General features: G+C 52.7%; 1 protein-coding gene across 1 annotated transcript; it reads left to right on the forward strand.

Moving 5' to 3' along the window:
• Positions 1-809: 809 nt before the first annotated feature.
• Positions 810-10,200, forward strand: LOC147092987 (putative transcription factor Ovo-like 1). Its single transcript, XM_085976329.1, has 4 exons — positions 810-1,470; positions 3,944-4,125; positions 5,339-5,525; positions 8,920-10,200. The coding sequence occupies exons 1-4, from the start codon at positions 1,371-1,373 to the stop codon at positions 9,210-9,212; spliced, it is 762 nt and encodes a 253-aa protein (XP_085832455.1). The 5' UTR covers positions 810-1,370; the 3' UTR covers positions 9,213-10,200.
• The last annotated feature ends 2,056 nt before the right edge of the window (positions 10,201-12,256 follow it).

Genomic DNA, 12,256 nt, shown 5'->3' on the forward strand with positions numbered 1-12,256 from the left:
AATGGCCTCCTCCTGTTCCTGTGTAACATGCTCGAGGGGCTGAATGGCCTCCTCCTGTTCCTGTGTAACAGGCTCGAGGGGCTGAATGGTCTCCTCCTGTTCCTGTGTAACAGGCTTGAGGGGCTGAATGGCCTCCTCCTGTTCCTGTGTTACAGGCTCGAGGGGCTGAATGGCCTCCTCCTGTCCCTGTGTAACAGGCTCGAGGGGCTGAATGGCCTCCTCCTGTTCCTGTGTAACAGGCTCGAGGGGCTGAATGGCCTCCTCCTGTTCCTGTGTAACAGGCTCGAGAGGCTGAATGGCCTCCTCCTGTTCCTGTGTAACAGGCTCGAGGGGCTGAATGGCCTCCTCCTGTTCCTGTGTAACAGGCTCGAGGGGCTGAATGGCCTCCTCCTGTTCCTGTGTAACAGGCTCAAGGGACTGAATGTCCTCCTCCTGTTCCTGTGTAACAGGCTCGAGGGGGCTGAATGGCCTCCTCCTGTTCCTGTGTAACATGCTCGAGGGGCTGACTGGCCTCCTCCTGTTCCTGTGTAACATGCTCGAGGGGCTGAATGGACTCCTCCTGTTGCTATGTTCAGCATATTGTACGGAAAAAAAGTGAAAATGTTGTAGGAATTAAATAAGTTAAACGAGGTATATTCATAAATATTTTTGTGAATTGTAAATGGTTTTCTTATGCCCCAATTTTCTGGAAGTTTAATTTTGCGCAGATGAAATGCATTCAAAAAAACTTTAATCCAAATGTTATTTTAGTTTCGATACTGGGCTGAGACGATGAGGGAGGGTGGGTGGTGATGAGTGAGGTGCATGTGTGTGTGAGAGGTTGTTTTTAGCGGAATGTGGAACAGGACAGACAGGTGTGATACAGACAATTGCCACCGTTATTTGGGAGCGCATTCGCCACTCCCCATTGCTCCTGCTCTCCAACTTTCAGTCTATGTCTCTGTTAGCTGGGACTAACCATCTCTCAGTTTGTGTCTGAGCGTCTCTCTACCCTGTTATCTCTTTCTCTCTCTTCTACTGTCCGGGGTGAGGAGAATGCTTGACAGTGGAGAGGGCTCACCTTTCTGGTGAAATCCACACTGAGAGAGAGAGAGAGAGAGAAAGAGAACGAGAAAGAGAGAGAGAGAGAGAGAGGAGAGCTGGTTACAGGAACCTGTTTGTATTTCAGATTACACAGGTGCCTTTTCTGTCAGAGAGAGAGACAGAAAGGGGAGAGAGAGAGGGAGATAGAGAGAGACAGAAAGGGGAGAGAGAGAAGGTAGAGAAAGAAGAGAGAAAACGAACGAGGAAGAAGGAAGAGATTGGGGGAACTTTTTGAAACACAGTTTCTCTCCCTCTTGAACCTATTGGGATCAGGGAAGGTAGGCAACATGCCCAGAGCATTTCTGGTCAAAACCCGGAGCGTCAACGCCAGAACCCGGAGCTGGGGTGAAATCCCGGACGAAATGAGAGCGGATATTTACATTCCACGTAAGTGTACAGAACTGCTTTTAACAACAACAAAAAATCCACACAAAAAAAAAATGTTTTTGTTGTTAAAGTGTTCCAAGGGCCGATCAGCTTTAAGCTGACTTTCAAACGGTTCCCTGTTTGCAGATGGCACAGAGATAGCGTTCGGACTTTCAGCAGAGAGTGTGGGACTATCTGAAAAGTTTCAGATTGGTTCAGTTCCTTTCCCCTGGGAGGAGAAGGAGCTGGGGATCAGGATGGTCGATGTTTCTATTTGTGATGAAATAACAGTTTTGTTTCGGGGGAAAAAAAAGCTAAACCGTTTAAACATAAATAAATAAATAAACCCACCCAAGTTTTAGAGATTGGAATTAACTCTTGTGTGTGTGTTTTTGGGGGGGATCGTTTAAGACAGCGTGAACAAGTTGTGTAAACAAAAAGTTCAGTTTATACACTAACGAGTTCTTACAAGTTTAAAAACTTTTGACAACACTTGCAGGCGAGATTGTTGGTGTTTCGAAATGTCCTCCCCGCGCCAATCGATAAAGGTGTGATTGTCCCTTTTGAAATGATAATAATAATTAGCACTCCCTCCCTCCTGGCAGCACATTTTGAATTAAAAGCGGGGTCCAAGGGGCATGGAGTTAAAAAAATATAACGGTAACAAAGTCAGCAATGATATTTTGTGTTAAAAGTTATTAACCCACTTCAGTTTATAGGGAATGCTTGATAACTGGCTACTGGCTATAACATAGGTGGAAAACTTTATTGTAAAACTTCCACCAGTATTCTCCTAGCACTTCATAGAAACACAGAAACATAGAAGATAGGAGCAGGAGTAGGCCATTCGGCCCCTCGAGCCTGCTCCCATTCAATAAGATCATGGCTGATCATCCAAATTCAGTACCCTGTCCCTGCTTTCTCCCCATATCCCTTGATCCCTTTAGCCTTAAGAAATATATCTAACTCCTTCTTGAATATATTTAATGAATTGGCCTCAACTGCCTTCTGTGGTAGAAAATTCCACAGGTTCACCACTCTCTGGGTGAAGAAATTCCTCCTCATCTCTGTCCTAAATGGCTTACCCCTTATCCTTAGACTGTGACCCCTGGTTCTGGACTCCCCGACCATCGGGAACATCCTTCCTGCATCTAGTCTGTCTAGTCCTGTTAGAATTTTATCTCTCATTCTTCTAAACTCCAGCGAGTATCAGGCCAATCGACCCAATCTCTCCTCATATGTCATTCCTGCCATCACAACATCCTTCACTCAGAAAGGACGTGTATAATTGGTGATAGTTCAGATAGTCTAGTGTGTGTGTGTTGCTGTTTTATAAGCAACTAGCTAGGGGGGCCCGGCGTTGCCAAGGCTTTTTTGTAAAACGGCAGTTTACAGGGCCGCACGGTTGACGGCCGGCCGCTGCCACTCCCCCGCTCTGTGTCTCGGGTCGAGCGGTTGTCAGGCCCGGCCCGAGTGACCCCAACTCACCTCCCGCTCCGGTGGGCTGCCGCAGCTGCCCCGCTCGCTGTTGAGTAAAAGCAGTGGAAAAAATGGCGGCTACGTTTCGGGAGGCTGCAGGATTAGGTCCCGCCCACACACGGAATGAAACGCCCCCTGTGACGCACCGATTGGTCAACCATCAGGTCACTGAACTGTAGGATTGGTCAACCATCACGTCACTCAACGCTAATGAGCGATAGGATTGGTCAACCACTAATGAGCGGATTTTTGAACGTTTTTTGCATGCTGTCCTAACAATTTTTGTCTGACCAAAAAGTAAATATGCCTATGAGACTCCCCTAATCATAAGCTTTCTTTTGATATAACATATGTGTAGGTATGCTCTATAACTTTTGAGTGTATAGCGGACAGACAGACATACAGACAGACAGACATACAGACAGACATACAGACGGACGGATCCTTTTATATATATAGATTTAGACATGCCTCTAGCAGTTTGGCAACTGGATTTCAGTCTCCTTGCAGGTTAGCAAGTAACTGCTTCACCACAGAAAATTAATTTAACCGTATTCTGCCCTCAGCCAAGATGACTCCATGGGCCTTGCCCTCTCCCTATCTCTGTAACCTCCTCCAGCCCCACAACCCTCCGAGATCTCGGCGCTCCTCCAATTCTGGCCTCTTGGGCATCCCCCGATTTCCATTGCTCCACCATTGGCGGCCGTGCCTTCAGCCGCCTGGGCCCCAAACTCTGGAATTCCCTCCCTAAACCTCTCCGCCTCACTCTCCTCATTAAAACCGACCTCTTTGACCAAGCCTTTGGTCACCTGTCCTAATATCTCCTTATGTGGCTCGGTGTTTTTGTCTGATGACGCTCCTGTGAAGCGCCTCGGGACGTTTTACTACGTTAAAGGCGCGGTATAAATATGTTGTTGAAAAATCGGGTCCATTTCCTAGACCCCTTCTAATGAAAATATACATGGAACCCATTTGCCTTTGTCGAGAAAGATATTTTAACAGAATTTTTCTTTAGACCCCTTGGATATTATTCAATACAAAGAGACAGAAATCTACGAGGCCCCGTTATGTCTGACCACGGAGGACAACATGGAGAAGGAGTCTGCCTATGACACAGACTCGAGTACATCTGCGCAGGATGTTGAAAATGGAATTCACCACAACATCCAACAGGGATTCATTCGCTCCAAGATCAAGGTATAGTCCATGACATGAATCCTGTCATTCATGGGAAAATGACTTATGTAATAACACTGGGCGGCCTGCGGGTGGCGCTGTCCAGGGAGAGTGTAAATACTCGGGCACAGGCCCAGCTTGCTCAGGACATTCTTTAACAGGAACTAGTGAAGGACACAACTAGACCTCCATGTTGTAAAACAGTTGATTAAAGCCTTGTTTAATACTCAGACCAAATGCCTAGTAGTTTTCTTACCTCAGTCAACATCTTCTATTGAAAGAAATAACTTGTGTTTCTCCCCCGCCTTTCACCACCTCGGGACTTCCCAAAGTGCTTTACAGCCAATGAAGTACTTTTTTGAAGTGTGGTCACTGTTGTAATGTAGGAAATGCGGCAGCCAATTTGCACACAGCAAGCTCCCACAAACAGCAATGTGATAATGACCAGATCATCTGTTTTTAGTGATGTTGGTTGAGGGATAAATATTGGCCCCAGGACACCGGGGAGAACTCCCCCTGCTCTTCTTCCAATAGTGGCCGTGGGATTTTTTACATCCACCTGAAAGGGTAAACAAGGCCTCGGTTTAACGCCTTATCTGAAAGACGGCACCTCCGACAGTGCGGCGCTCCCTCAGTACTGCCCCTCCGACAGTGCGGCGCTCCCTCAGTACTGACCCTCCGACAGTGCGGTGCTCCTTCAGTACTGCCCCTCCGACAGTGCGGCGCTCCCTCAGTACTGCCCCTCCGACAGTGCAGCACTCCCTCAGTACTGCCCCTCCGACAGTGCAGTGCTCCCTCAGTACTGCCCCTCCGACAGTGCAGTGCTCCCTCAGTACTGCCCCTCCGACAGTGCGGCGCTCCCTCAGTACTGCCCCTCCGACAGTGCAGTGCTCCCTCAGTACTGCCCCTCCGACAGTGCAGTGCTCCCTCAGTACTGCCCCTCCGACAGTGCGGCGCTCCCTCAGTACTGCCCCTCCGACAGTGTGGCGCTCCCTCAGTACTGCCCCTCCAACAGTGCAGCGCTCCCTCAGTACTGGCACTGGGGAGTGTTGGCCTGGATTATGGGGCTCAAGTCTCTGGAGTGGGAGGCTCGAACCCACGACCTTCTGACTCGGAGGGAAGAGCGAGTGCTACGTACTGTGCCACTTCTCCGGAGCGGATCCAGAGGGGAACGACGGGAGGCAATCGGATGCTTTTCAATCCAATGTAAATGTGTGTGTGTTTGTGCGTGCAGGACACTATCGGAGAGTGCATGGATGGTAAATTCTCTTGCCCCTTCTGTCAGAAGACCTTTCAGTACCAGCGCATGCTCAACAGGCACATGAAAAGCCACAACGATATCAAACGCCACCTGTGCACCTTCTGTGGGAAAGGCTTCAACGACACATTCGACCTCAAGAGACATGTCCGAACACACACAGGTAAAGGAGGGGAACAGCCCCGTTTTATTTCTTTCACTTCTATTGTCCCACTTGTCTCTTCTTGGGAAGGTGCCCTGGCTAAGGCTGAGGAACGTTGGCACCTCCAGATTGCCCAAGTAATTCAGTTCTGGGCCCCGCACCTCGGGAAGGATATATTGGCCTCGGAGGGGGGGCAGCGCAGATTCACCAGAACGATACCCGGGGCTAAAAGGGTTAAATTACGAGGACAGGTTGCACAGACTGGGCTTGTATTCCCTCGAGTTTAGAAGATTAAGGGGTGATCTGATCGAGGTGTTTAAGATGATTAAAGGATTCGATCGGGTCGAGAGAGAGAAACTATTTCCTCTGGTGGGGGGAGTCCAGAACAAGGGGGCAGAACCTTCAAATTAGAGCCAGGCCGTTCAGGGGTGATGTCAGGAAGCACTTCTTCACACAAAGGGGGGTGGAAATCTGGAACTCTCTCCCCCAAAAAGCTGTCGAGGCCGGGGGTCAATTGCAAATTTCAACACTGAGATGGAGAGATTTTGTTGGGTCCGGGTATTCAGGGTTACGGAACCAAGGCGGGTCAATGGAGTTAAGATATAGATCAGCCGTGATCGAATCGAATGGCTGAACAGGCTCGAGGGGGCTGAATGGCCTCCTCCTGTTCCTGTGTAACAGGCTCGAGGGGGCTGAATGGCCTCCTCCTGTTCCTGTGTAACAGGCTCGAGGGGCTGAATGGCCTCCTCCTGTTCCTGGGTAACAGGCTCAAGGGGCTGAATGGCCTCCTCCTGTTCCTGGGTAACAGGCTCGAGGGGCTGAATGGCCTCCTCCTGTTCCTGTGTAACAGGCTCGAGGGGCTGAATGGCCTCCTCCTGTTCCTGTGTAACAGGCTCGAGGGACTGAATGGCCTCCTCCTGTTCCTGTGTAACAGGCTCGAGGGACTGAATGGCCTCCTCCTGTTCCTGTGTAACAGGCTCGAGGGGGCTGAATGGCCTCCTCCTGTACCTGTGTAACAGACTCGGGGGGCTGAATGGCCTCCTCCTGTTCCTGTGTAACAGGCTCGAGGGGCTGAATGGCCTCCTCTTGTTCCTATGTAACAGCCGCTCTTTGTGTGCGAGCCTAGACTTTGTCAGCAGGGGGCAGCACAGCCCAGACCTTGTCTGTCTGACACGTGTTCCAGCCGGAGTTACATGATGCTGAGATTTGTTTTTAGTGATGTTGGTTGAGGGATAAATATTGGCCACCGGACACCGGGGAGAAATCCCCTGCTCTTCTTCCAATAGTGGCCGTGGGATCTTTTACGTCCACCTGAGAGGGCAGACGGGGCCTCGGTTTAACGTCTCATCCGAAAAACGAAACCTCCGGCAGTGCGGCGCTCCCTTAATACTGCCCCTCCGACAGTGCGGCGCTCCCTCAGTACTGCCGCTCCGACAGTGCGGGGCTCCCTCAGTGCTGCCCCTCCAACAGTGCAGCACTCCGTTAATACTGCCCCTCCGACAGTGCGGCGCTCCCTCAGTACTGCCCCTCCGACACTGCGGCGCTCCCTCAGCACTGACCCTCCGACAGTGCGGCGCTCCCTCAGTACTGTCCCTCCGACAGTGCAGCACTCCCTCAATACTGCCCTCCGACAGTGCAGCGCTCCCTCACTACTGCCCCTCCGACACTGCAGCGCTCCCTCAGCACTGACCCTCCGACAGTGCGGCGCTCTCTCAGTACCGCCCCTCCGACATGCAGCACTCCCTCAGTACTGCCCCTCCGACAGTGCGGCGCTCCCTCAGTACTGCCCCTCCGACAGTGCGGCGCTCCCTCAGTACTGCCCCTACGACAGTGCGGCTCTCCCTCAGTACTGCCCCTCCGACAGTGCGGCTCTCCCTCAGTACTGCACCTCCAACAGTGCAGCACTCCCTCAATACTGCCCCTCCGACAGTGCGGCGCTTCCTCAGTACTGCCCCTCCGACACTGCGGCGCTCCCTCAGTACTGACCCTCCGACAGTGCAGCGCTCCCTCAGTACAGCCCCTCCGACAGTGTGGCGCTCCCTCAGTACTGCCCCTCCGACAGTGCGATGTTCCCTCACTACTGGCACTGGGAGTGTCGGCCTGGATTATGGAACTTAAGTCTCTGGAGTGGGGTCTCACTCCCATGAGCTTCTGATTCAGAGGCGAGAGAGAGAGAGATATACCCACTGAGCCAAGGACGACACCCAGAATGAGCGGAAGAGGTTTTTTTTGGTGACTAGAAGCAGACGGTTGGAAGTAGAAAATCTCACCTCTTCTGCTGCCCTGTATCCCAACCCGTTCAGCCATCACCCCCTGTGCTCGCTGACCTACAGTGGTGTCTGGTCCGGCAACACCTCAATTTTAAAATCCTTAGATTTGTGTTCAAATCCCTCATTCCGTCCCTATCCCTGTAACCTCCTCCAGCCCCTATACCCCTCCCTATCTCTGTAACCTCCTCCAGCCCTACAACCCTCCCTATCTCTGTAACCTCCAGCCTTACAACCCTCCCTATCTCTGTAACCTCCTCCAGCCTTACAACCCTCCCTATCACTGTAGCCTCCTCCAGCCCCTATACCCCTCCCTATCTCTGTAACCTCCTCCAGCCCTACAACCCTCCCTATCTCTGTAACCTCCTCCAGCCTTACAACTCTCCCTATCTCTGTAACTTCCTCCAGCCCCTACAACCCTCCCTATCTCTGTAACCTCCTGCAGCCCCTACAACCCTCCCTAATTCTGTAACCTCCTCCAGCCCTACAACCCTCCCTATCTCTGTAACCTCCTGCAGCCCCTACAACCCTCCCTATCTCTGTAACCTCCTCCAGCCCCTACAACCCTCCCTATCTCTGTAATCTCCTCCAGCCCCACAACCCTCCCTATCTCTGTAACCTTCCCCAGCCCCTACAACCCTCCCTATCTCTGTAACCTCCTCCAGCCCCTACAACCCTCCCTATCTCTGTAACCTCCTCCAGCCCCATAACCCTCCCTATCTCTGTAACCTCCTCCAGCCCCTCCCTATCTCTGTAACCTCCTCCAGCCCCTACAACCCTCCCTATCTCTGTAACCTCCTCCAGCCCTGCAACCCCCCGGTTCTCTGCGCTCCTTCAATTCTGGCCTCTTGAGCATCCCCCGATTTCCATCGCTCCACCATTGGCGGCCGTGCCTTCAGCCGCCTGGGCCCCGAGCTCTGGAATTCCCTCCCTAAACCTCTCCGCCTCTCTCTCCTCCTTTAAGACGCTCCTTAAAACCGACCTCTTTGGCCAAGCTTTTGGTCTCCTGTCCCTGATATCTCCTGATGTGGCTCGGTGTCTGGTTTTTTTGTGTCTTATTCACGCTCCGGTGATGTTTTTCTGATGTTAAAGGTGCTGTATACAAATGCGAGTTGTTGTCACTGACGTCTGTCTCTGTCCGTGCCCAGGGATCCGCCCGTACAAGTGCCACCTGTGCGAGAAGGCCTTCACCCAGCGCTGCTCGCTGGAGTCGCACCTCAAGAAGATCCACGGCGTCCAGCAGGCCTACGCCTACAAGGAGCGGCGGGCCAAGCTCTACGTCTGCGAGGAGTGCGGCTTCACGGCCGAGAGCCAGGAGAGCCACTTCGTCCACGTCAGGGACAAGCACCCGGACAGCCCGGCGCTGTGCAAGGCCTCGAAGAAAGCGGCGGGGGCGCTGCAGTCCACCCTCAGCTCGTTGCTGGACGGCAAACGTTCGTGATGCCGCCCTCCCCCACAGCCTCGAGGTGGGGCGGGGGGGGACGGGGGGCCCCCGCGGGAGGTTCCGTCGCGCCTTAAGACCGGACGCTCTGTCGATGCTGGACATACGAACACCGATGCTACCCCTCCTCAACCCCCCACCACCCCGGCTTTTTCCTTGTAATCCGAGCCCCTCGGGCGATTGAAACCCGGCCCAGGAGATCGCAGGGGATCTCGCACCTTCTACACGCGAACTGGGCCCCAGTCAGGAAGCGGTCCGGCTCCCTCTCTGCATGCGATGCCGAACGTCAGCACCCAGCCCGGCCAGCCGGCCCATGCATCACGTCGGACTCACGTTGACGCCTCTGCCATTATCTCTCCCCCGCCCCCTCCCTTCAGCCTTTGACGCCGGCCGGGGCATGGGTTGCACAGCCAGGGGGCTTGGCCAGCATAGGAACAGGAAGGAGGCCATTCAGCCAGCTCGAGCCTGTGTCGTGACTCCCATCCGTCCGCCTTGGTTCCCCAACCCTTAATCCCAAGAATAACCCAAGAAAAACCGATCAGTTGACCCCCCGCCCCCAGCAGGGTGGGGTGGGGGTGAGATTTCCAAATTTCTACTGCCACGCGGGGCTATTCGACTACGCAAGCGTCGCAATCTGATCCTGTCCTCGTCTACTTGCAATCGGAATCGCCGGCTGACCGTCCCACTTGTCCCGGAGACACTGAAGCTCTAACGCAGGGCGGACCGGTGGGGAAGCGGGATTGTGGGGGGTAAAGATGGAATCTGCGGCGTTCCTGGACCTTCTCGCACGATCGGACAATACCCACTCTTGCTTAAAGGGGAGAAATATGAAAAGTAATATTTGTTTCTGATTTGCTGGCTTGAGATAATGTGGAGAAACAAATATTTCGTGGGGCAGTGTGTGTGTGTGTGTGTACAATATTTTTATTTTTTAATCGACCTGGACCTTCACTCCCTGCTTGTAAAAAATAATTGTTGGAATCACGGATCTGGGGTAATCTTGTATCAAGTTTTTATGCTTGGCTTATTGTTTCAACCACTCGAAGCTGGGACATTGTGCAACAGATTTTATGAACTGTGTGTGTAGCAGGTATGGATTGTACATAATGTAAAGAATCGTTAGTGAGATTTTTGGGTGCGTTTCATGTTTAGAAATGTCAGCACTGGGAATGGAGCACCTTCTGTTTCATCCACCCACTGCCCCATCAAATACTCCCGAGGCAGGTACAGCACGGGTTAGATACAGAGTAAAGCTCCCTCTACACTCTCCCATCAAACACTCCCAGGGCAGGCACAGCACGGGTTAGATACAGAGTAAACCTCCCTCTACACTGTCCCGTCAAACACTCCCAGGGCAGGTACAGCACGGGTTAGATACAGAGTAAAGCTCCCTCTACACTGTCCCATCAAACACTCCCAGGGCAGGTACAACACGGGTTAGATACAGAGTAAAGCTCCCTCTACACTGTCCCATCAAACACTCCCAGGGCAGGTACAGCACGGGTTAGATACAGAGTAAAGCTCCCTCTACACTGTCCCATCAAACACTCCCAGGGCAGGTACAGCACAGGTTAGATACAGAGTAAAGCTCCCTCTACACTGTCCCATCAAACACTCCCAGGGCAGGGACAGCACAGGTTGGATACAGAGTAAAGCTCCCTCTACACTGTCCCATCAAACACTCCCAGGGCAGGGACAGCACGGGTTAGATACAGAGTAAAGCTCCCTCTACACTGTCCCATCAAACACTCCCAGGGCAGGTACAGCACGGGTTAGATACAGAGTAAAGCTCCCTCTACACTGTCCCATCAAACACTCCCAGGGCAGGTACAGCACAGGTTAGATACAGAGTAAAGGTCTCTCCTAGGTGGGGTAAGTTAAAATTGGGTCTTGTGTTTCGGAAGGTGGGTGGGGGAAGGGGAGTCCCAACAGCAACCTCGGAGAAGCAGACACATATGGGAAACCGGCTGTTCAGACGTTGGGCTAAATGCGGGATTTGCAAACACCTTAAATAAGATTTGGATAGTTTCAAGCAAAGTTCTGATCTTTATAACGTATGATGTTGACTTTTTGTCGGCCCTGCAACCCTCCCTATCTCTGTAACCTCCTCCAGCCCCCTACAACCCTCCCTGTCTCTGTAACCTCCTCCAGCCCCACAACCGTCCCTATCTCTGTAACCTCCTCCAGCCCCTACAACCCTCCCTATCTCTGTAACCTCCTCCAGCCCCCTACAACCCTCCCTATCTCTGTAACCTCCTCCAGCCCCACAACCGTCCCTATCTCTGTAACCTCCTCCAGCCCTACAACCCTCCCTATCTCTGTAACCTCCTCCAGCCCCCACAACCCTCCCTATCTCTGTAACCTCCTCCAGCCCCCTACAACCCTCCCTATCTCTGTAACCTCCTCCAGCCCCACAACCGTCCCTATCTCTGTAACCTCCTCCAGCCCCCACAACCCTCCCTCTCTCTGTAACCACCTCCAGCCCCACAACCCTCCCTATCTCTGTAACCTCCTCCAGCCCCACAATCCTCCCTATCTCTGTAACCTCCTCCAGCCCCACAACCCTATCTCTGTAACCTCCTCCAGCCCTACAACCCTCCCTATCTCTGTAACCTCCTCCAGCCCCACAACCCTCCCTATCTCTGTAACCTCCTCCAGCCCTACAACCCTCCCTATCTCTGTAACCTCCTCCAGCCCCACAACCCTCCCTATCTCTGTAACCTCCTCCAGCCCTACAACCCTCCCTATCTCTGTAACCTCCTCCAGCCCCCTACAACCCTCCCTATCTCTGTAACCTCCTCCAGCCCCTACAACCCTCCCTATCTCTGTAACCTCCTCCAGCCCTACAACCCTCCCTATCTCTGTAACCTCCTCCAGCCCCTACAACCCTCCCTATCTCTGTAACCTCCTCCAGTCCCTACAACCCTCCCTATCTCTGTAACCTCCTCCAGCCCCCTACAACCCTCCCTATCTCTGTAACCTCCTCCAGCCCCTACAACCCTCCCTATCTCTGTAACCTCCTCCAGCCCCTACAACCCTCCCTA

The sequence above is a fragment of the Somniosus microcephalus genome, unplaced genomic scaffold (assembly GCF_052327205.1).
Source record: "Somniosus microcephalus isolate GS21.2 unplaced genomic scaffold, FLI_Smic_1.0 unresolved_chr2, whole genome shotgun sequence".
In the NCBI taxonomy this organism is placed as follows: Eukaryota; Metazoa; Chordata; class Chondrichthyes; order Squaliformes; family Somniosidae; genus Somniosus; species Somniosus microcephalus.